This window comes from Protopterus annectens, chromosome 6.part1 (genome assembly GCF_019279795.1).
Source record: "Protopterus annectens isolate FY-2018-M chromosome 6.part1, PAN1.0, whole genome shotgun sequence".
NCBI lineage: Eukaryota > Metazoa > Chordata > Ceratodontiformes > Protopteridae > Protopterus > Protopterus annectens.
This window is the reverse complement of record NC_056738.1, coordinates 434,804,009-434,828,238: the sequence shown is the minus strand read 5'-3', so window position 1 is coordinate 434,828,238 and position 24,230 is coordinate 434,804,009. Positions and strand designations below refer to the sequence as shown.

At 35.0% G+C, this 24,230-nt stretch overlaps 1 protein-coding gene across 2 annotated transcripts in view; it reads right to left on the bottom strand.

Annotated features, from left to right (window-relative positions):
* The window catches only part of PTPRN (protein tyrosine phosphatase receptor type N), a 2,492,130-nt gene that overhangs the window by 195,431 nt on the left and 2,272,469 nt on the right, over positions 1 to 24,230 (bottom strand). For both annotated transcript variants that reach the window (XM_044075862.1, XM_044075864.1), the window contains one exon: positions 11,351 to 11,563. In XM_044075862.1, the coding sequence (XP_043931797.1) occupies positions 11,351 to 11,563 (213 nt within the window). The remainder of the gene's footprint in view (positions 1 to 11,350; positions 11,564 to 24,230) is intronic.

Here is a 24,230-nt window from a genome sequence, read left to right as displayed (position 1 = left end):
TAAGTCTGACTTGACTGTCAGAAATGACTATACTGAAAATAATTCCATACTTTCAACTAACTTTTATTCTGACTTAAATCACCTTCTTTAATTATTATAGTCAATTTATTCTTTCATGCAATATATTTCATATTATAGCCATTTATCATTTAATAATCAAGCCAAAAAACATTTACATCAAATCAACATTTGTGCACATAATTTATCATTTAATAATCATCTAAAAAAGCACTTGCATCAAATCAACATTTATAGGCATCATACTTTAATACAGATTTGAATAAGTTGTCATACTTTCTGAAAATGTTAACAATAACTTTTTTCTTACAATCATGAGAAGAGCATTTGCCATATTTTGATGGCATGTTCTTTCCTGATGACAAACAATTAAAATAACAAGATTGATAAAGTCTTGAGAATTTTTTTTTCATAATTTGGACCAAAAATTCTAACAAACAGATGTTCTCTTATTCATTTATAATATGTGCACTCAATTATTACAGGTATCATACATTTTTCTTTCTTTTGAGTACATGGGCAGTATTCCTTAACTGTTCCTCCACAAGTTTTAAAATTCCAAAAACTATATAGCTTGAATTAGTAACTCACAAATCTTGCTCTTAATTTCAAACTTTCTGGATCCTGTACATAAATAACCTAAGGTATTCAAATGATTTAAATGTACTGCATAAAAGTTTGGACATTTTTGAGTGTGTATTTAATTTCAATTTTCTCTTCCACCAAACATTATCAATTATTTTCCTTAGATGAGGTAAATATTTTTCAATTTACTAAATGTAGTTCTCTATTTTACAACAAGAAAATGAGCAAAAGGGCAAAATAGAACTCAACAACTTGAAAACAAAGTAATCCTTTTTCCAGTCCAACTGGAGCCGAACGTCACTGGCAAAAAAAACACATAACTATACAAAAATAGGTTAATCGCTTTCGTTCTTTTAATAAAGAACTTCTTCAGAACAGAATTTCAGAAATTCGTTATGCATTATTGAAATGGCATAATTGTAAAAAATATGTTAATAAAAAAATAATGTTCTTCATATAATAATCTCCCTATGGTAAACTTTAAATGCTGACATTTATTCTTTCTGTAAATCATCAACTTTGTTTCAGTTATGTTTATTAGTAAATTGTGGCCATTCATAAATTCATCCAAACAATAAATTTGTTTCTTAAACATTTCATACATCTGCAAGAACTTTTTGAAGCAAATGATAACATTGGGAGAAAGATTTATATAACTTTTAATATTATTGTGAAGTATTATATTTTGATTTTGCTTTTCTGCTACTTATGTTTAAAGCCAATTTTTTATATCATATACAATGCTTTGGTTTTATGTTGTTTATAGTTAACAAATGCCCATTTGTAACTTCCAGTGTATTTTCATCCTGATATAGAGAGATAAACTCAATCAGAGACGTTATAATTATTTCATTCTGAATTATAAATCACTATATTAATTCATTTTTAAACAAGTAATGCCATATTTTCATAATTCAATTTGCAGGCACTTTTCTAGTATTATGTTGTAAAAAATTATGTGCAGCTACATTTTGCTATTATGAAGTTTTGATAGCATATGCTGCTACTACTGCAAGAATTGCTAATGATAATGTTTACCTACAGAGCATCACATTTACTAATAACCAGACATTTTATCATTTTAACATTACTTCTGTGATGCTCATGACTTTTAAGTAGAACATCCAGAGTGCTAATTCCCTGTATGATGCTTTATTAACTTTCTGGGTTTAGTAGATTTTGATGATATAAAAATGTACTTGCTACCCATTCAATTATCTGTCCTTCTATGTTCTATTGGATTTATCATGACACTATCCTAGAACCCATTTCCATTTGGACACATATGGCCTAACATATTTCCAGTATGAATAGCATCAGAAACACAAAATCCCCTTCAAGAATAAGTTTTGAAATATGGAATTCCCTGCAGAGACATCAGCACCCATTATGGAGCTCAACACATAATCACACAGAGAAAGTAATATATAAGTCTCCATGTCAATAACATCTGAAGCATAGCACTTCCTCAATAAGTATCCTCAAAAGGAAGTTGTTAAATCCTGTCTATCACAAATGTATTAACATATCTTGTTTCGAAATGCAGAACACACTGGATAAATATCAGTGGAAGTACATAACTGTGTATAGCACATTACTGACTACACATCTTTCCCCACATCATTATAAGAATGAAACACAAAATCTTATGAATAAAATTCATTAAAAGTAACTGTAGAATTCCTGATGTAAACATTGTTATAAGTACAGAACTCTGCAAATGAACATTGCCAAAATCACAAAACTTTCTAGGTGAACCTATGTGCCAGAATATAAGCAAAATAGCATAAATTCAATTACTGAAGAATACGTTTAATTATGAATGGAGTCTTCTTTGCTAGAATGTTTTTAAAAATGCATCTTTCTGAATGTCAGCCACTCTCTGCTTCTTACCATATGTCTGAGGCACTTCATCTACATCCCCTCTAGCTTCCTCACCTGCTCTGCCTTCACTGCCCTGCTTTACGTACCATATAGTAGTACTGGTTGCACCACTGTTTGTACACCTTATTTTTCAGCTTCTTTGGCATTCTTTTGTTACACAATACCTCTTACACTCCATGCCATTGGTTGCAGCCCTTCTGATTCTAGCTTTGACCTCTTAATTAATTCAGACTTAACTTCTCTACAACCCCTATACTTGAAGCTGTTATCCTTTTCCACTATTTTCCCTCCTATCTCAGTTTTCAGCTTCTTCTGAATTCCATCATTTGCTGTCATTACAACTGTCTTATCTGTACTAGGTTTCATCTCATGTGCCTTCAGTTTTGCATTCCATTGCTATATCATTTGATATAGTTCTTGTTCAGAATGTGCCCATGATACCAAATTCCATACAGCAACTTTGTTGATTTGCCCCCTCTGACCTTTTTGCATCACCAGTATGAACAGCAGTGGGCACAGAGCTGAACAATGAAGCACACCAACTTTCACTAGGGACCCCTCTATGAATCTGATCACTGTTAGTACTTGTTTTTCTGGGTTCTTGGCTTCTTGCACATAGCCCGCACTACTACTGATGCTTCTGGGACTTCAAATAATTGCGGGACCGCACAATTCAGCTTTCTTGGGACCTTGCTATTTGCATTCTCTGAGTCTATACATTGCATATTAGAAAGACATGCATCTGGAGCATTTTCCCCTGAGCGTCCACTGAAAATTGGCTTTGTTCCAAGTTGACTTTCTCGGTTAACAAATGTTAAATAAATAAATATTGCATTTATTTAATTAGAATTTAAATGTGAAGTAAATACTACTAATATTAATTTAAATATGGAACTGTGTGTTAAGGTAAATTAATTTTAATATTAAATTAATATTAAAATTTTAAAATAACAAATCATCTATTTATAAATTACTCATATTACTTAATATTTATATTGGCTGCGGTGGTGGTGCTGCGGTAGCTTTGTTGCCTCACAGTAAGACGTTGTCCAGTTCGATTCTCAGCTAAGCGTCTGCTGTGTGGAGACACGCGTGAATGGGCGTACCTTCGTTGAAGGTTGTGCGTCAGGGCTGGCAACTCGGCAAGTAAAAATGTACTGCCAATCATTAGCAGACCGGAGTTCCACTGTGGCGACCCCTAACCGGGAAAAGCCGAAAGACACAACAACTTAATATTTATATTAATAGTAATAATAACAATAAATCACCATTATTGCTTCATGATGGGTTTTTTGCATCACAGCTCCAGTTTCTAGGGTTTGATCCTGACCTATGGCTCTATCTATGTGAAGCTTTGCATTCTGAACTTATGACAAGGTGGGCATTTTCTAAGTGCTCCAGTTTCCTTCTGCTCATCAACATAGCTCTCAGTGATGAAAATATATGACTTAATGTGCATTTTTTAAGTAAAAAAATCGTCAGTGTAATGATTGTTATTATTTATTGACTATAATCTGCTATCTTATTCAAAAAAAAGTTATTTATTTCTAAAAGAAACAGAGCAATACTGCAATATTCAGAATATTAATCTTACATTTCAAATCTGTAACATCTGGGGCTAGACTACCAATCACTGGAGAGCTTAAGAATTGCTTCCCAGGAATCAGCTTGGCATTAGTCCTTCTGTTTTGTTGCTGGTGACAGAAGGAGCAGAGGGACATTTCGCAGCCTTCCTAGAGATTACCAATCACTGGAAAGCCAGTTTGGGAATAATACTGCTCTTTTGCTTCTGGTAAGAGAAGGGGTAAAGGGACATTGATTCCTGCTAGGAAGCGTACATTAGGATTCAGTGAGTGGTCTGGTTGCAGTTTTGCAGAGAACCTTTTCAATGTCATTGTGCAACTGTCTGTTGTGTCCAGCTGCTGCAGGTTCTATTCAGGGTGTCTACCAAGATCAGACTATAGCAAGTATACTGAACCCAGCAATAGCTGGGTTAATACTACTCCTTGGGAAGCTGCTTGGTTTTAATGCTACTCTTTTGCTTCTGCTGAGAGAAAGAGCTAAGGACCATTGATTCCTAGCTGCATGCATCTGTATTGAGAGCAGCGCTATCTCAATTACCAGACAGACAGCAACTCCAGTAAAAAACATCAAACCTCATAGGTACTACTCCCCCTTCTGGTTACATTAATAAGCACCTGGAACCATGATTTTACACTTTACAACTGTCTCTGTAGCCAGCTTGGTTGACATGGGTATCCTTAGACAATGTAGAAATTCTCTCATGTTTGCTAACAACCACCTAGTACTTAAACAAAATGACACAGTGTGTGAGAGATGCAGTTATTTCATGCCACTGGAAGCAAAACTCTCACATGAAGAGACTAGAAATTAGAAGCAGGTTGTAAGTACCACAAAACACCACACTAAACCTATCATACACTAAGACCAAACACAGTCATACAAATGCTGAGGCTCTTAAAAGTAATCTAACTAAACTACAAAGGCCCCCTAAACATCACCTAAGAAACAAGTACCCTCAGCAACCTCACAAACATTCAGCATATGCAACACCTACCTTGAAATATGCATCTAATAAGCACAGTGTTTCATTTCAAAAGCCCATAAGATAAACCTCCACACAGGTGATTTCAGGTTGTGCAAGGAGAGGATCATGGTCAGATGCCAAGATTCACCACATCACCCAGGTCCTTGTAGCACACACACACACACACACACACACACACACACACACACACACACACACACACACACACACACACACACACACACACACACACACACACACACCACTATCACAATGCACATGTGTATAAATGACTTGAGATGTATCTCCTCTGGACTATATGAAAAGAGACATGATGGAGCTTTTGGAATATGTGTCTGATGCACGTATGAACCAAGCCTTACACAGCATTTTACTATCACCAAGAATGATGCCACAATACAAAGAAAAGATTATTGACTTCAACAACTGGGTTAGCTTCTGATGTCATTCAAAGGGGGTCCAATATATACATCAGCTTGGGAGGACATGGTAGACAGCTCTAACTGCTTTGCCATGGATGACCTGCACCTGCCCCTTATCAAAGCTTTTTATAGTGACTAAAACTTTGCTACCCCTTAGTGCCTTTTTTAGGCAATATCAGTCCTAAAAAGCTTCCAACATAGCAAAATAAAATCTGGATAACAAAGTTATTGTTGCTCAGTGCTAGTAGCCTTAACATAAAACTCCACTCTGTACAAGCACTCCTTACCCTCTAAAACATTGATATATGTATCATCAAAGACACCTAGTAGAAGACCATTGACAGAAGTCAGGCCAAGCACACTAGATAAGGCACTATCATCAAGGTGATGTCACCATATTTAAAAACAATCACTTTGCTCCTGGCCTATTTAGATGAGATAATGATCTGGAACTCTTCCATGTCCAACTTACCATTATTAATAGCTTGTATCATGACATGGCTAACTATAGGATTTCTTCTATGTTCCCCTCAGCCCATAACTCCTTCCTAACTAATATGAAGCCTTAAGCATTAAACTAAACAGCATTTTTCTAGGGGACTTCAACTACCACTCCATTAACTGGGAGATGTACACTTCCCATAACATATACATCTTGAGGTTTCTGGACTTCATCAATACAACCTCTCTGGACCAGTTAGTCTGCACACCAAACAAGGTCAATAAAATCCTGGACTTGGTCCTCACTAATATATGACAGCTCTGCTCCCTACCAAATGTAACCCCTTCCTTGGTCAAATCAAATGACAAATCAGTCACATGCACCTTAAGACTGAAGACAGATACATACTGTAATACCTCAGTATTCAGAGAGTATGTAAAGGCTAATCTATTGAAACTGAGCGACAACTGAGTTAAATTCAACATTCCCTTCCAACCTGATGACCCCACTACTTATGCAGAATACTTTACCTCCAAATTCTAAGCTTATGTCCCCCTCCAAAGTAAATACAATGCTGAATTCAGAAATAAACTTGTATGGTGGAACCCAAATATAAACAGACTACTTAACAAAAGAAAAAAAAACTTATTACATGTAAAAATAAATGTAACTCTCACAAAAAGCTGTTGCTAAACTTAACGAACTCTGGGTCCCGATCAAATCAACCAAAGCTAGATATGAGGTAAAAATAACCACCCAAACAAAGGACAACCATAAAGCCTTCTTTAACTATGTTATAACCCTTAGAAAGAATGCCCAGCACTCTGCAGAGCTAAATGTAAATTATGTCACATAGTCAGACCAAGAGGACATAGCCAATCTACTAGCAGATAAAGTTAGCTCTAACTTCACCCCCTCTTCTCCTATATTCCCAGAACTCCACCCCATATCTGCAGTCTCCCATAAAAAATGTCAAGGTGTTATCCAAGGCCAGGAACTCTGCTTCTATGTGGCTGGATAACATACCAGACTGTTTGCTGGTCAGACTGAAAGAGGACCTGTCAGACTCCCTAGTCTGTTATTTAAAGTAATTCAGTATCAACCTCCAAACATGGCTTGTGCCAGATGAATGGAGGACAGCAACTGTCTTTCTCCTGCACAAATGTGGGCGTTGATAGATCTGGGAAATTATACACCCATAAGTTTGACCAGTCTCATCTGTAAGGCTATGAAAGGGATTGCTATGGAATTAATAAATAACAACATTGATAACCTACAAACTCTCAAACCAAACCAGTATGGATTTGTCAAGGGCAGTTCTTGCCTACTTAACCTGGCTGACTTCTTTGAATGAAAAGGTTACTACAGCAATGCATATGGTCAAATTAGTACACACTGCATACCTACATCTTGTAAATACCTTTGACACCATCCCACACCCAGCTAAAACGTTAATCTCTATGTATGGATAGCAACTTTGATAAAAAATAGAACCCAGGAAATTAGGGTGGGCTGCACTACCTCCTCTAAAACACCTGTCACTGGTTGTGTACTCAAGGTTCTGTCCTTTGGCCATTCTTCTTTGGCATTTACTTCTTAGAGGTCAATGCTACTGTTAAGGGCTTATAGATGCCCAAGTGTGTAGATGATTGTAAACTTGGTGCCATCATAAACTCCCTAGACAACACCATGATTCTCCAAGAGGTTTTTTTCTAATCCAATAGCTGGTATCAAAACTATAGATTAAAATTAAATGTCAAGAACTGTATAATAGTATCCTTTGACAAACAAGAAGTGTCTTGTAACTATCATTTTGACAACACACCCCTGAAAACTGATCCAGATTTTAGGAACCTGGGAATATATATAGAGAATAAACTGTCCTTCAATCACCAGATATCCACTATTGTAAGGAAGTCCTTTTTTACTGCACAACTTATTATTAAGGGTATGTTGTCCAGGTCTGAGGAATGTGATTATCCCACAGTTATTCTGTACTCATCAGGTCAACCACTGAGTATAATGCTCCCTTTGGTATGTACCTACCTAAAAATCTGACACAATTTGAATGCCCACAAATTACCACATTTTTTTCATAATAAGAAAATGATGGTCTTAAATCATAAAAACTATGCCAACCATCTCAAAGCCTTCTCTCTCTTCTAGATGTTATAAAGGCTACTGAAAGGTGACTTCTCCCTCATGTACACAGCCACAACAAACTCTATGCTGTCAGACTTATTGCACATTCACAGGTTCAAAGGGGGCACAAACACACACTCAAGAATTGTAAATCCCTTTTGCAGCACAAATAGAACATTTTGGAGGGATAGCTTTGTATCACAGAGAATACAACTTCTTTGGAATTGCCTTCTCCACATAAAGCAAAGTACTATTCAAACATAATCTGGATGAATGGACTGGTAGCTGCAAATTCTCCCTGGTTTATACCCTTGATCCTCATGGATAGAGGCAACATGTTAATGTTCTGCTTGTCTCTAGGTTAATTGTACTTAAAATATAAGGGTTAAAAATGTCATGAGAATGTATGGCTAGGATTCTAAAGATCCTCATGGATCAATAGCTTAGTAAGTACCTATGTACCTGTGATTTACTCACCAGAAAGCTACTCACATTGAGAAAAATTCTCAATGAGCAGTCACAGATATTGCAAAATACAAAAACAAACTGAAATACCACAATAAGTGCTGCAAAGGGAAGACAAGCAAATAGTTTGTGCTATCTACATTCAGAGATACATGTATATCTTAGATCTGAAACTGCATAAACACAAACAAAAGGAATCAATTACTAGATTGTGGCACTACCTGGGTCAACTCTCTCCATGCTTGCATGATCTTCAAATCAGCATATACATGGTAAATAGATTATCAATAGTTGCAGTTTATGGCAGCACTTTATAAGGAGGACACTTGAGAGATTAGATATGAATTGCCTTTTGCACACAAGGTCTATGAGTAGAAAATCTCTTGTTCTAATATCTGTTTCTATATCTATCTATCTATATAGTTATATATGCATGGATCTATAGAGCTCTCTCTCTCTCTCTCTCTCTCTATATATATATATATATATATATATATATTTATATAGACAGACAAGAAAACATAGTTTTTAAGCCTTTAGGGTAGTAAACACTTTCCTTAAGGAAGAACAAAGCAAAAAAAGGGAAAACTAGTTGTACAGGAAAGATATCGGCATACAACTTGCTAAAATAGACAGTTGCCATAAATACTAATGTAAAATCCATGTTAAAGATCACCTTTCATTCCTATTAAAAACAAGAAAAGAGGATTCAAGCTGGTATTGCTTGTTTAGCCAATGGTTTAGTAAGTAAAAACAAAGGATGAGCACTTTTGCCCTTGTCAGATGTTCACAGTCTATTTTAGCAAGCTGTATTCCAATATCATTCCCAAGTTTTTTCTTTCTCTCTCGCTCTCTGTATATATATATATATATATATATATATATATATATATATATATATATATATATATATATATATATATATGTGTGTGTGTGTGTGGGGGGATGGGCGGGATATGTGACAGCTTATTGAATAATGCTATAGTGAAAGTCATAATACTGAAAGCAAATTCCTGATACTTAAAAATATTGAAACTTTACATTACTGAACTCAAAATGCATGATAACAAAACATTTACTATGTACATAAACTATGCCAGTATATAGCTATTCAACAAATAATATCACTCTCCTGTTAGTGAAACTCTGCAAGGGGATGCATGTCCAGCTCTTCAGACAAGTAGAGTAGTACATAGTTTTGATTTCAAAACATTAACATTGCAGCATTTTGACATTTCAACTTTGTACATTCAGTATTGACTTTCAGTATACTGCTTTTCAGTAAGTTGACGTGGACTCGTGGAAAACAGTCCTGGAAGGCTAGCTGAGGCAGTACATCTGCTATCATCACCAGAACACAGATATGGAAGTGGAACTCCTCAGTCACTCAGGATCAAAAGGCTGCCTGTCCACTGTAACATATTACATCATTACAAAAGATTAAAAAGAAACACAAAATAATAAAACACAAATTGTAAAATAAATGTTATTTCAAGTAGCCAGTTTAATATCCTGCCACTTTTTTAGAGCAGATATGTAGTCACCCTTGCCTGATGATTTGAAATGGGAAGATATTTTCTACATACAGGTACCAACTACAAAGACAGATAAAAATGACAGACCCTGGGTATTCAGATAGGATGGAAAAACAATCAAACAGTTAAGATCACAGGACAGAGAGTACATTGAGGGACTCTCATGTAGAAGCTGACATGAGGGACCAGGTAGACTCATGCGTACATCAACCCCAGAACCCTTGGGCTAAAATCCTACTGACGTTGTTTGGGATGATACAAAAAGAGAAGCCATCTGGCTCAGTGACATAGTATACTATGTACATGAACTTCCAATTTGACAGCTGAATGATGCATACATTTTTATACTGATCCTTGAAAAGTTCAACCTCCTCTTAAAAAATCTAAAACTACACCACACCCTGATGTGCATGAAACTAGATACTACAACAATCAAATGAATCTGGGAGATATGTGGAAATGCTTAATACTACAGTAAAAAAGGTGTTTACATTTCTTGCTGAATTTAACTTCACTGTTACCTGAAGGGAATCCAACTAATTTCATTATCTGAATTTGTTCAAAAAGGTACACAGTTTGGAAGGCACCTTAGTAGCAGTGAAAATTTGAAATCACACTGCTGAAAATATTTTAAATTTTCTTCTTCTTGGAGTGATTGGTATGCATGTTGGTCATGCCTCCCTGCTGTGCGTATCCCTGGGAGACACAGGTGAATATCAGTATGGGATACAGAGCAGGAGGAAGATAAGGTCAGATGTGGACAGATGACTGCAGTGTGGCTATATGGCAGTTTGGCTCTTTTGAATACAAGATTGGTCTCTAAAACTTTCTTTTTTAGACAAACTTTTCAAGCTTCTCAATATCATGTTATTTGAGTTCATAATGCATTGGCTACTATCATTCCAAGTGATTTCTTAAATCTATGTGTTTTTAGTACTTCTATTTGGTATTTTTATTGTTGTCAAATTTTAATGCATTTGAATTGCACAATAACCAAGATTTTGCTTAGTAAAACAACAGGAGCATTATTGACTATCTGTTTAAATTAAAGAAACACAATGTTGGTAAGCAGGCTGACACAAGGTGTCCATAAAATCAACGTTGTGAAGGCACCTCACAACTCTGCCTCGAGAAATGGCCCAGCAGCATTAGGGTAAGTTCAACAGCTAAGCCAGTAAAATGGAGAGGCCATCTGATGGAAAGGGGTAAAAGGTGCACATTTTTGGTAGATCCTAGAGATTCTGAACTCTTTAAAAATGATTCAGTTTCCACTAATTCCTGTCTATACCTGGTACTCCAAGGTGGCATCCACTCCTGCCTCAGGTCCAAGTCCTGCCATTTTCTTCTTGTCTCGTTGCTTCGCATGGTACTGCAGGCAGAACACTACAGTGGCAGCAATCAGGATACCAGCTATGCATGCAACTGCAATGAAGCTAAGCAGCACAATTCGGAATGGATCCCCAAACCGTGGAACATGCTGCAAAGTGTCAACATCGCTCCTCTGAAATGAAAGCCCAAAAAAAGAAAGAGAGAGAGAGAAAATGTCTGTTAAATTACAATTCGCATTTTTTTCCATTCCTTGTATTATTTGTATTCCATATTCATAAATGACAGTACAAATAGCAAGCCTAACAGCATACAAAATGATTTATTCTTCACATAAACGTGATTTAAATTTCTTGTAACACTACATAACAGCATTTTCAGTCAAATATCACAGCAGTGATTGCTTCATCAATATAAAATGGAAAACAGTGCAGTGATATACCACTTGTACATACCTACAGCTTATTGTGATGAAAAGATATACTGTGGCATGGGATGTCCAAGTATCTATAGAATTTCACTGTGTAAGCAGTACTCTTTTTATTATGATACAGTAATTAATAGCCATTAATGTTCCTGTATTTGACTGTAACTGGTATAGTCATTTTTCTAATCCATAAATAAAGTAGTAATTCAAGATTTATTCACATACACTCCTAGCATGTTAGCATGAATCCCTCCAACAAGTATTTGGAATTATTATCATCCTATTGCAATCCGTTACTTATTTATATATTTATGTAGTCAGTGCCATCTTCTGATCTATGTTAGCCTTTCCTACTTACAGGACCCTGTCACAGAAGCATAGCAGAGATCCTTGTCATTTTCACTATGCCCAGTGATCCAAAATATGTTGAAGCTGTTTCTTTACAGTTTTCTGGTATGGTTGCTAATTTTATTTTCATTTCTTTCATTGCACTAGCAAAAAAACAGCTCAGATTTCCATTTGTACTGGCGATGGCACTAAGAAACATTTTTTTGCACATTTTTGAAAAGCAGTACATACCACTGTACATTTTAAGTGTTTTCTTGTTGGCGTAAGATCTCCCTAGACATCTGTATAGATTAAAATTAATCATCGCAAAATGACTGTATGAGAAAGAGGGAGTGCAAGAGGAACTTAACTTTTACTAAAGCTTATTTCATGACCCCCTCAACAAAATTGCAGGAATATATATAACTATTTAAATGCAGCTTCATTAATAGCTGTCTTTACTTATTTTAGAAAAATGGAACTCAATCAGTGCAATAAAGAGTCAATGATTTTTTAAGGTGCTTTCACCTTCTTAACCCAGAAATATGAGGGCAACTCTCCAAAACATATTGCAAACTATCTCTGGCATTCTGACAGAGTGCTACAAAAGACTGTATATAAATGAGTTGAGCTTTGTTAAGTTCAACTTAAAATGAGCTGAATGGCTCCTTTGTCATATATAGTTTCCTAATTGCACATAAAAATCATTTAATCCTGTGAAAGTTCATTTATAAATGTAATAAAACTGACTATAATAAGCATCATCATCATTTAATAATATTAATAAAAGTTGAATAAAATGGGTACAACCATTAATTTACATTATATAATTCAATACTGAATTTTCTCCAGTCAAATTCTAAATCTAATAGCATTTTGATGCAAGTGTAAATATTACTTTTACATAAGGCTATATGCTTTACTTTGCTTTGTATTTTGGATTAATTCTGTCCAGTTTATAGATTTGTAAGAACAACTCATACAGCTGGTGGTGGCCCACATCTTTGCAGCTCAGAACAGCCAGGTCTGTGAGGTTGCTGCATAACTTTTATACTCAATGTACAGTGACCTTACAGCTTCTTATATTATGTGAGGTGATGCACAGCATCCTCCTGTAAGGAAGGAAGGGTAGGTATGCATAGCAAACCCCCAACACACAAAACACTTATATTTATGTGAGTAGCAGTTTGTGTGTCTGGCATGGAGACGACTTGAAAACTTAGGGTGTTGACATCCACTTTATCGATACTCAGAATGTTATCACTGAAAGGTTGCTAGCTTGCGTCTAATTACAGTTTGAAATGGAGAAATGTGAGAAAGTACATGTGAAGTTAGTAAATACAGAGTGTAGGGGTGTAGAGACTGACTTTTACATCAGGGGATGCAAAGGAAGCTTTTCCCTCTGAAAAAATGTTTTGGTTTTGTGTTCTTGGGAAGGTTACAACCTCACAAGGTTTTAGATGTTTTGGGGTTGAAGAACTGTATGCAAACCAGATGTGATGTAATTATGTATAGCAAACCTGGTCAGTCTGAGTGTGAACAACCACGCTATATCCCTTATGAACAGTTATTGGCTTAGTTAAACTGCCTCATCCTAGAATGAATATGTAATGAAATTTTTAAGCCAAAAAACTTCCAAAATGGCTTCTAGTCTTTGAGGATTGGTTTTGATTGCCTCAGATCTTCTACCATTTTTTGCCTGTTAAAGGTTTGCGAAATTGTGTATACTCTTAATGAATGAAAAATCATAGGAACCATCTATCTCCATTATAAAAGATGATTTGCTCATAGGCTTGGGCCCCAGAGGCCTGGCATAACTCATTCAATAATATCTACATTTCATTGAGTATCTGAATGAAATATTTTTTATTGCTGTGCGACATAAGAATTTAAATTTTCAGAATGCAACTGCTAATGTATATCAAGATTTTCCAACTGAAATTATGACAAAAAGAAAACAGTTTGCAGAAAAAAAGGCATTCATTATGGACAAAAGAAATTCCTTCCAAATTTCTATTCCCTGTAACACTTTTTGTAACATATAAGGACTTACAAACTCAAATTTATGAGGGTTTCAAAAGTAGAGAAGGAGTTAGCAGTTATTTGGTTATTGCTGTAACTGAGCACAGTGAAGACAGATCCACATATTCAAGAGCTATTGTATTTTATGTTTTAGGAGGGGTTTTTCCAGGAATAGAGGAGGGATTATTAAATGTAATGTTTTTTTTCAATTCTGTGAAGAAGTTAAAAATCACCTCTATTAATAAAATAGTATTAATCACCATATTAAAAATGTAAACCTCTAAAGCTTATTTACAATATTTTTGCAGATGTCCTCTATTTACAAAAGGATCATTTAACCATTGAAAAGCATAATTTTAATGAAACATAAACTTTTTTCTGATGTATGCCTCAATTCAAGTAGTAATAAAACTGTGGGGATATTTTGTTAAAAACTAATGATATGGAAATAACTGAGAAGTTTCTGGATGAAAATGGCAGGATAATATTATTGAAAATCTATCATAAAAATGTAACTTTTGTCTTGGGGAGTATTTATGCAGCATGAACTAATTATGACAAATGTCTTCAAGGCTTATCAGAAGGAATAATAACAACTAACCAACTAATATTTTTGATGGTGTCTTCAGTGTCTGCTTATTACCAAATAAGTCAATGTACACAGATCATGAAGCTATGTTACTTCAATTTTTTTCATTTTTTTAGGTAAATAACTATTGGCAATTCAGGAACTACTCAAAACAAGGTTTTACACATTTATATTTGAGGCAAAGAAATCTACATGGACGTGACTATTTTTTGTTTCTAATAATTTAAACAAACTTGCTAAACAGATGATTATTCCTCGTGTTATTCCTTATCATTCTCCAACTGCACTAAGGACTGAGGGTTTAGATAAACAACTATTAAATTCTGTTTTTATATAACAGAAAAATACTTACTGTATACACAGATGAAATTAGGGAGCACATGACCGAATTCTGGGTCTATATGGATATGAAATCTACTACTACTACTATTCCTATTAAACTGGCAACTTTTAAAGCTATTATATTTGGTATTTTATTGGAAATGTCTAAAATATTAGAAATTTACCAGTGAGAGCAATAGTGAAAATTAATTTCCCAGTTACAAATAACCGGAATCTAAATGGAAATAAATTATGATAAATATGTATATAAAGGAGTAAATATTTTGCAAAAATACAAAATTTAATAGATTACACAAAAAGATCAATTTCAAAATAAAAAAAAATAAATTTTGAATCTGAAGTAGTTGGATCTTTTTATAACTAAATGAATTTATAAAAGCAGTTCTTATTTATTAATCAAGGATTAAGATGGAGTAACATTAGAAATTAAAAAATATATATTTATTGTAATTTTCTAAATATTAATCACAACTTATTGATAAAGACAATGAAATATATTTAATAGATCAAGAACTAGATCAAGAACTAATTTTAAATGTTGTAAATAAAATAAAAATTCAGTTTCCAAATTCTGGAATAAATACATAAAATAAGCAATAAAGCACCATGGCCTACTAGGCTTCCTATTGAGTTTTATAAAGTATTTGAAGAACAGTTGGTTCCACATCTGTATCAACTAGAAAACCCAGTTAAGACAGATTCTTATTTTCTTTAGCAACCTTTATTAGGTTAAAAACACAGATAAGTATTATTTTCAGTTGATAATTACAGATCAATAGCTTTGCTGTTTGCAGACTAAAAACATCTCACTAAATTAATAAAATATTATTTTGTAGCTTCTCTGTTACCAAAAATAATTCATCTACTGCATTTCAGTTTTATTTTAGGTAAGTCCATAGTCTCAGCCAATCATATTTTACAGACCATTCAATTAGAAATAATTCAGGAATAAGCAAAAATTATCAGAGCTTTTTTGCATTAGATGCTTTTAAAGCTTTTGACATTGTAAATAGAGAGTATATTTTTAAAGTAATGGAGTTACATAATATTCTAACTTCTAGCACTAATCTAATTAAATCACTATTTAAGCATACAAAATTTGAAATATGGGTCAATAATCTCATTTCAGTCTCATTTTAACAAATGAAATAGTTTCAAATTTTGTTAACTAACTACGGATGTCACTAAGAAGCACACACAATAATTCTCTGACACTTACTCAACCAAGGTTTAAGAATCCTATAGGGAAAAGAGCCTTCTCTGGATTGTGGCCTGGCATATAGAACAACATTCCTAGGGAGGTAAGAAGCAACCAAAGTCTACAATCCTTCAAAGCTGCACTTAAGGAACATTTACACAAAGAATCTCACTGAAACTGTGTTTTGTGATACAGGCTGAAAATTTGTATCACACTGTGTAAAATCCTTAAGAGTGTTATGCTCCTCGTTCATTATACTTGATGCTCAACTAATTCACCAGTGCTGTTTCATAGATAGTTTTTTCTTCTCAAGGCCCTGTCAAAAAGATAATATTTGTAAGATCACATGCTTATTCAAACTTTGTACCTAATGTATTGTACTACATTGTTAATCATTGTTCCATAATATATAGTGCATATATGTATTGTCTTTAAATTCCTAATGCCTCTACTGACTGTATTACAATATGCGTCTATGTTTGTAATATTTAATGTACCCATGTTATGACTGAAAAGGGTCAACAGACCAGCTAAATTACCTGGCTAACAAAGTGCAAATAAATAAATAAATAACCTTTAGGGGTTACATAGGGTACATCTAAATAGTTGATGGCTTTCATAAGCTACAGATAAATTGCTGACAATATTCAAAAATTAAACATTAAAATTGTTACTACTTAGGAAGGATATATTTATTAACTCCTTTATCTAGGTCAGGTACTAAAATAGACATGTGTTATGTATGTGTATACGCACACACAGACAGACACACAAATATATATGTGTGTATGTATACACACATAGACAGACAGACAGACACACACACACACACACACACAAATATTAAATGGGATTTTCTTTTTCTTTTATTTTCTTGGCACATTCCCTATAGGAGTGCATTATTCATAATGAAATGTCACATATTTGACATCTTATGCTGGTATATCTGGTATTGCTCATATATATAACCACAAAAAACAATGAAACTCACACATATATAAATGTATATGTGCATGCACAAATACACAGTCTTAAAGCAATTTATTCTGATAAGACTTCACAGTTAATGTATTTAATTACAAAGGAAGCTGTTCTTTATTGGGATGAATATAACTGATATATTTTAGTATGTGAATTGATTCATTTTAGATGTCAACCTAAACTTTGAAGGTACTCCATTTGATGTTTTAACTATCATTATATATTTTTCGATATCAGCAGTGGAAGTAAAACTTTTCATAAAATCAACTCAAATACCTGCTGAGAAAGTTATGGTTCCATATTTACTTAAATATTTATGAATATTTGATCGCTGTATCATATAAGTTTAATTAAGATCCTATTTGTTATGGTTTCCTTCAAAATTAAGGCATATATCAATACAAGGCATATAAAACTTGGTAATTAAAGTTTTAAAAACGTTCTAATTCTCTTCTCAAGTTTAGTTTACAAAATGCTGTTTTCTTGCAACCTGACAGGTATTAACTGAAGGTTTTTTTACTGAAGGATACTGTCAAATAAGGTAAAGCTGTTCAAATCAGAAAGTGCAGTAAACAATATACATGCCTTAGTGTTAAAAGTGCATCAAATGTTACATGTAATTTTGCATCACACAGGACCCCTCTTATTACAATGAGAAAACGGCAACAAGCAAACTAACTTGAAAAGATTTGCATTTGTAAGCAATGGCTATTTTTCAGAGTCTCTGAAATAGTTAATCTAACTTGTACCATTTTCACAGAGAGCATAAAGCAGTGTCACATTAATCCAACAATATATGCAACTTGAAGTTATTCAAACCCTGTACAATCCTTTCCCTACTTTAATGGTTGTCCTTTGCTCCAAAGAGTCCATCTGAGATGAATTTAGAGGGTGGGTTTTGTACGTGTCTGCTCGCTCAAACATGTGTATATATTTGCCAGTGGACTGGAATCCCATCCAGGATTGGTTCTCTATCCCACACACATTGCTTGCTAGGTTATACTTTGGCTTCCTGTTTGCCTGAGACTCACTCTATAGGATAAATTAAATTCATAAATAAATAAAGCTCAAAAAGTACATGCACAACAACCTTAGTCCTAATGCTATATACATGGAGTGCATAAGTGCTGCAATAAACACTATTTCATAGCAGAGTTTATGTTTCTTGCACCGGAATAAAGTGGGTTAATATTTATACATTTGGTGTTCTAACATACTGTTTTTGAAAATTATCCCCATGTGATTCTGGGGTCTAGTTTAACTTTCATTAAAATTCTTTTTCAGTTATTAGATAATGAAACTGTACTGCCAATTGCACCTTTAAAAATAATTACAAATTTTAAAACCTCAGTGTTGGCAACTTCATTAGTTTCCTTTGTCTGTATCATGAATAATAACACGTTTGTAAGTTCATCAGTTTCCTTTGTCTATATCATGAATAACAACATCATTTCACTATTTTGGATTTGTTCTTGAGAAATTAATTTCTGCTTCTAAAACGTAGTCTATAGTATGGATGCATAACTTTTGGTGAGGAAAGAAAGCACTGGAAAAGGAAACAGAAGCTGGACATGACAATACAATCTCATTTAGGTTTATTTATAATTTATTTATGTACTGATTAACCTTTTTAATACCATAACATTCTGACTGGGTAAATCTCCTTTTCAGTGAAGGCCCATGGGGAGAAAAGCTCCACATTACATACTTTTCACAGGTGATTAGCATTAATTAACAATAAAATTATACTGAATAACATTGAGCTATAAATAGCTCAATAGGTGATCACTATGTTAAGTACTCTATACAGTATTTTCAACTTGTTGAATTCACACATATAAAAAGTACATTCTGCATTATTTTACAGTTTATACACATACACACCAGGAGTGGCCTTAGGTCAACTGGTGCCCTAGGCAAAAGGGCTCCACGGCGCCCCCCACCACACCACCTGGTGCCCCTACCCTGGTCTATCTACACCAAATAAATATTGGAAAAGCGCCCCTGCTAGAGCAGCGTCCTAGGCGGCCGCCTAGCTGACCTATGCCAAAGGCCGGCTATGACACACACACACACACACACACATGTATATATATATATATATATATATATATATATATATATGTGTCTGTGTGTGTGTGTATATATATATATATATATATATATATATATATATATATATATATATATATATATGTGTGTGTATATATAGTCATATTGGAATTCTAGATGAGGAATATGCATATTTTATTAAACCAGTTATTCACTTGAAACATACAAAGAGGTGAGAAAGTGTGATAATTTTATGAAACTTACTTGATTTGTCTGCGAAGAAAGGAACTTGGTAATGGCACTGGTCCAAGAATATGTATTGTTTTGTTGATGAGCATGATTTCTCTGGGATTTAAAAATATATGTGGAGAATGATTATACTAAGAAAGAGAATTAGAAATGGGGGTGTTACAAGTGTGGACCACTTTGTTGACAAGCATGGTTTTAAGGTGGTTTTAAATAGTAGATGAGATGAAACAGTTCTGATGTTTGTTGGGGAGAGTTCCACAGTTTACCAGTGTATAGAGTACAGGCAGTCATCATTATGATTTTTGAGTGAGAACTAAGTGTTGTTTAGTGAACACAGTTCTCTGTAGGGTGAAGTACTGAGTATCTTGTGTGGGCTGTAGAGGATGTCATGGGCAGTCTTAATGTGAGAGTAGGCTAATAGACTAAGCTAGGTTTATGTTTAGTTAATGATGTTACTTGCAAAATTTGCAATTCTGCTATATGACTGCTCCACTTTAGCTATCTGAAAGGACTGCATGTTAGTCAAAACTGATGAAGCATACAGAAGACTAGGGAACAGACAGGGTTGAGCTATGGTCTTACATGCATGGTCTGATGGGAAAAGATTTTAGTTTATAAAGAAGTCCTTATAGGTTCATAGGTAAGTACTAGGCTAGCTGCCCTTGTGGGCCATTTTGAGCCTAGTTCATTTCTATATTAAATGTGAGACTGAAACCTTGTACCTTGTGATTGTGAGGTAAATAACTCGACCATTATACCAACCCCTAAACCTTATGGTTGATTTTTGAACAGCATATTAGGTATACTGATCAAATCTTAATCTGTGGTCAGTTATTATACCCAGTAGTTTTGTGATTTGTACTAGCTCAGTCCTAGTATTATCAACTGATAATATTTTTAAGTTGCAGCAGTTTGACTGGTGGGTTTGAGGAGAAAATACCTTAACTTAGATTTCTTTGGATTTAGGGGGTAGTTTAGATTGCTAACACCATATTTTAATTTTTATAAAGGAATGCTGTAGGCCCTCTTGGAGCTGTTTGTGTGAAGAGGCTGCACATATTAGCACTGAATCGTTGGCATACTGGATTAATATTTGATGGGAGAGGGATTGTATTTATTCTACTTATAAATATATTAAAAAGCAGCGGTGCTAATACGGAATATGTGGCATGCCAACTATTGTTTCCTGAGTTGCCAACTACTCTGCCAAGCTTGCACACTGTGTTCAGTGACTTAGATAACTTTAAAACCAGAAGCAAGGGTGGTATGAAGGGGATAGCTGCCCCAGGTGCAAGGTGTTTGGGGGCATGATCCATCAATTAGTCAATAGTGCACTGCATTCATGCTGGTATGGAAATATTCTTGCAGTCAAGATTGAAGTGCGTGCTTCAGCAATTTGTGTATATGTGTGATATGACCTGTAGTGAGCTGCTTGCCACAAATGTAGCAAGTAGTTTGCTACAGTTTTTAAGTAGAACACATTTTTTTGTATTGTGATCCTTAGGAGAGAACACAACAGACCAGAGAATAGAGCTATTTATTTATTTATTTATTTTTTTTGCTCCTCAACTTAGAGTTGAAGGGTTACCGATCCAGAATGGGGACTGGGTACCAAATAAGCCAGCTATGACTCTGTTTTAAACTAACTAACTATACTGTTGTGAGGTCCAGTTCTAATATGGGATGTGAAACTGTATCAAATGCTTTGGATAGGTCTAGAAATAGGGATGCAATCATTTCATCTTGATTACATGTTTCATGAGGATAGTTTATGTCAGTTAGTAATGCTGCTTCCACGTCAGGGGCTAGTCTAAATCCATGCTGTGTTATGGAGAGTAATTTGTTCTCTGTTAGGTAGCCGATCAATTGTAGGTGAACACATTTTTCATGAATCTTAGATGGAGGGTCTGATGGCTATAGGTCTGTAGTTTGCCAGCTCAAGAGATCTGCCACCTTTATGTAGGGAAATAACATATGATTGTTTCCAGAGTTTTGGGACTATAGCTTCTTGGAGAGAGTGGTACATAACTATAAATACTGGGTATGCAATGGCATTTGCTGTTATTCTGATATAGTCTGCTTTTAAGCTGTTTGCTGCAAGAGGGGTGGGCTTATGTTTTTAAATATTTTTTCTATCATGTGGCTAGGAGTTGTGATAAGTGAGAAGGCAGTAGTGACACCATATACATCACTCACTGCTGTACTGGGTGTACTAAGTTTATTAAGGGAGTTAGCAGCATCTATGTGTGTATTTGGGATAGAGTACTGATCCACATGGACCTTTTCAGACTCATCCCAAGAGCAATGTCTAGTTACGTGACTTACTCAGAGTCACACATACAATAAATTGAGACTGAGGGAACCAAACCCAGGACCACAGGAAGCAGTTTGTTAACAGCTCTTAGCCTTACTCCTCTGCTCCATCTGCCATACAAGTAAAAGTAAAGCAGAGTAACTGAACTGTATTAAAAAAATAACACTCACAGATTTTCCTACTGTGCAGAATATTGTATGAGCAAGAAAGACTGTGACACCTGCTATTTGAGGATTGTACAGCAGTTTGTGATAAACCTTTTGAAGCCTTCATATGTCACCCTAGGATCAAGTTATTTTAGTTCACTGACAATGACTACTTCTAAGGCATAGAAAGAAAATAAACTCAAAGAAAGTTATATGTTTGAAAACGTGTGCTGAGCTGGAAGAGGCAATAACTGTTCTAGTCTGTTAAACCCTTACGAAAATTCAGAATGAATGTAGCAGGTCATTTTATACAGAACCCTACATCCTGCTGGCAGAATCAAGTCTTAGGGTAAATGGAAAACACTACACTCATCTGTCAGTGATTAGAACCACAAGGACTGACTACTTAGTAAAGGCTTTTTTGTATCAATTTATTTACTTGCCTACATGCAAAGCATTCATATTTTCAGCACTTCTGTGTTTGTTTTCTCCAGACAAGTACTTTCAACTTTTTATTTCTTTCACTACTCTATAGGAAAAATAAAGCATGATGATATCCTTCTTTAATTTCAGCCAGGCTGTGTAGTGACTATGACCAAAACAACCTCCCAGCAAATACCGACTCTGTAAAATGTCAGCCCATGGGCGACTGTCTCCACACAGTGCAAGCAACACTTTTATTATCCACATTTTACTGTTTGCTAATTTTAACATTTGGTCCTAGCCCACTGAGCTGATCACTTTGCAATTAAGGTGACTGCTGCCTTATAAGGTACACGTTATTCTTTCAGATTCAGTCAGTAAGCCATGATGGTCTCTGCATGTCTTAGTAATACCTAAATCTAGAGTCTGTATGTTGAAATAATTTAAGGTTGTTAAAAATGCTCTCCATTCCACTAGTCTTGTCTCTGGAATTCTGTGTGTTAGATTATACTTTTCCTTGGTGGATAGGATATGATCTTGTATTGTTTGCCTGTCATGGCCTTTGAGGACTGGACATGGATAGAAATAATGCCCTATCCTTGGAGGGCAGCAGACATCAGACATTTAATATTATTTGGTTGGTTTAGTTCATGATGTTCTTGTAATATTGAAAGGAAAGCTCCTTTTACATAGCAAATGAATGCCAAGACTCTCCTGCTGCTACTGGCATAAGTGCTAGAGATCGATGTTTGCACAGCTATTGTTTTTGTAAATGCCAACTGTGCCACTGATATGGAGTGTCAGGTTCAGGGCAGTCACTAAAATGTTACATACAGCATGTCCACTTTTGTATTCACACTTGAGGTCAATCATACACAATATTTATTTATTTACTAAAATACATTTTGTGCCCCAAGACTGTGGTGTTAACGTCAATTTTATCAGCTTTCCTCTTTTCTCCAAGTCCCACTAATTTGCTCCCATTTCTCCTCTCCCTTCTCTTAAGTTATGCCATCCTGTGATGTCTTTTGAATATGTTGGGACATAAGGGGTAATCGCACAGACTGGATGGTAATTGAAGGATACTTTCTTCTGCCCTTGTGAAGAATACCGATAGTGCCAGTCTGCAAACAATAATGTTAAGGTGAGGACTGTATGTATGCTTTGGAGTACACACCATCTTGCAGGGGATTATTCATGTATTCACTTGTACACAGCCATTGTCACTACCAAGACCCTTCCCATCTGCCCAAAATAAAAGAGAAGTCCTCTAGCTGCTAAATTCCATCTCTGCTTAGGCAGCCTTTTAGCACTTGAAGTTACTTATCAAACCCCAGTTTCTGTCAGGAACAATCTGTACCATGTCCTTATATCAACATTTTACCTGCAGGGAACATTTCATGAACCAATATCACATAGTTATTACCCTGCATTTATCTGCTATACTCAGTGCTTAAAATGGTCACTGTGATCTGTACTGTGTTTGACAAGTGCATATATAAAGGATGGTTAAGTGAAAAAAACTCACTGAGGAACTATCAAATCAAGGCAATATCTGCCACTTACAGACATTTGAAGTATTTACTGAAAAATAGCATAAGAACAAGTTTCATTCTGTGCATAAATCATCTAACTTAAGGCCACAGATTTAAAAACTGCTATTAAGTTGCTTATTTAAGAATATTATTTCAATTACCAGCAGAAAGAAGTACAGGAACTTCATTTCTGTGAGTTCTTGTTTGTGTTTATCACAATAGCAGCAAGCTGTTGTG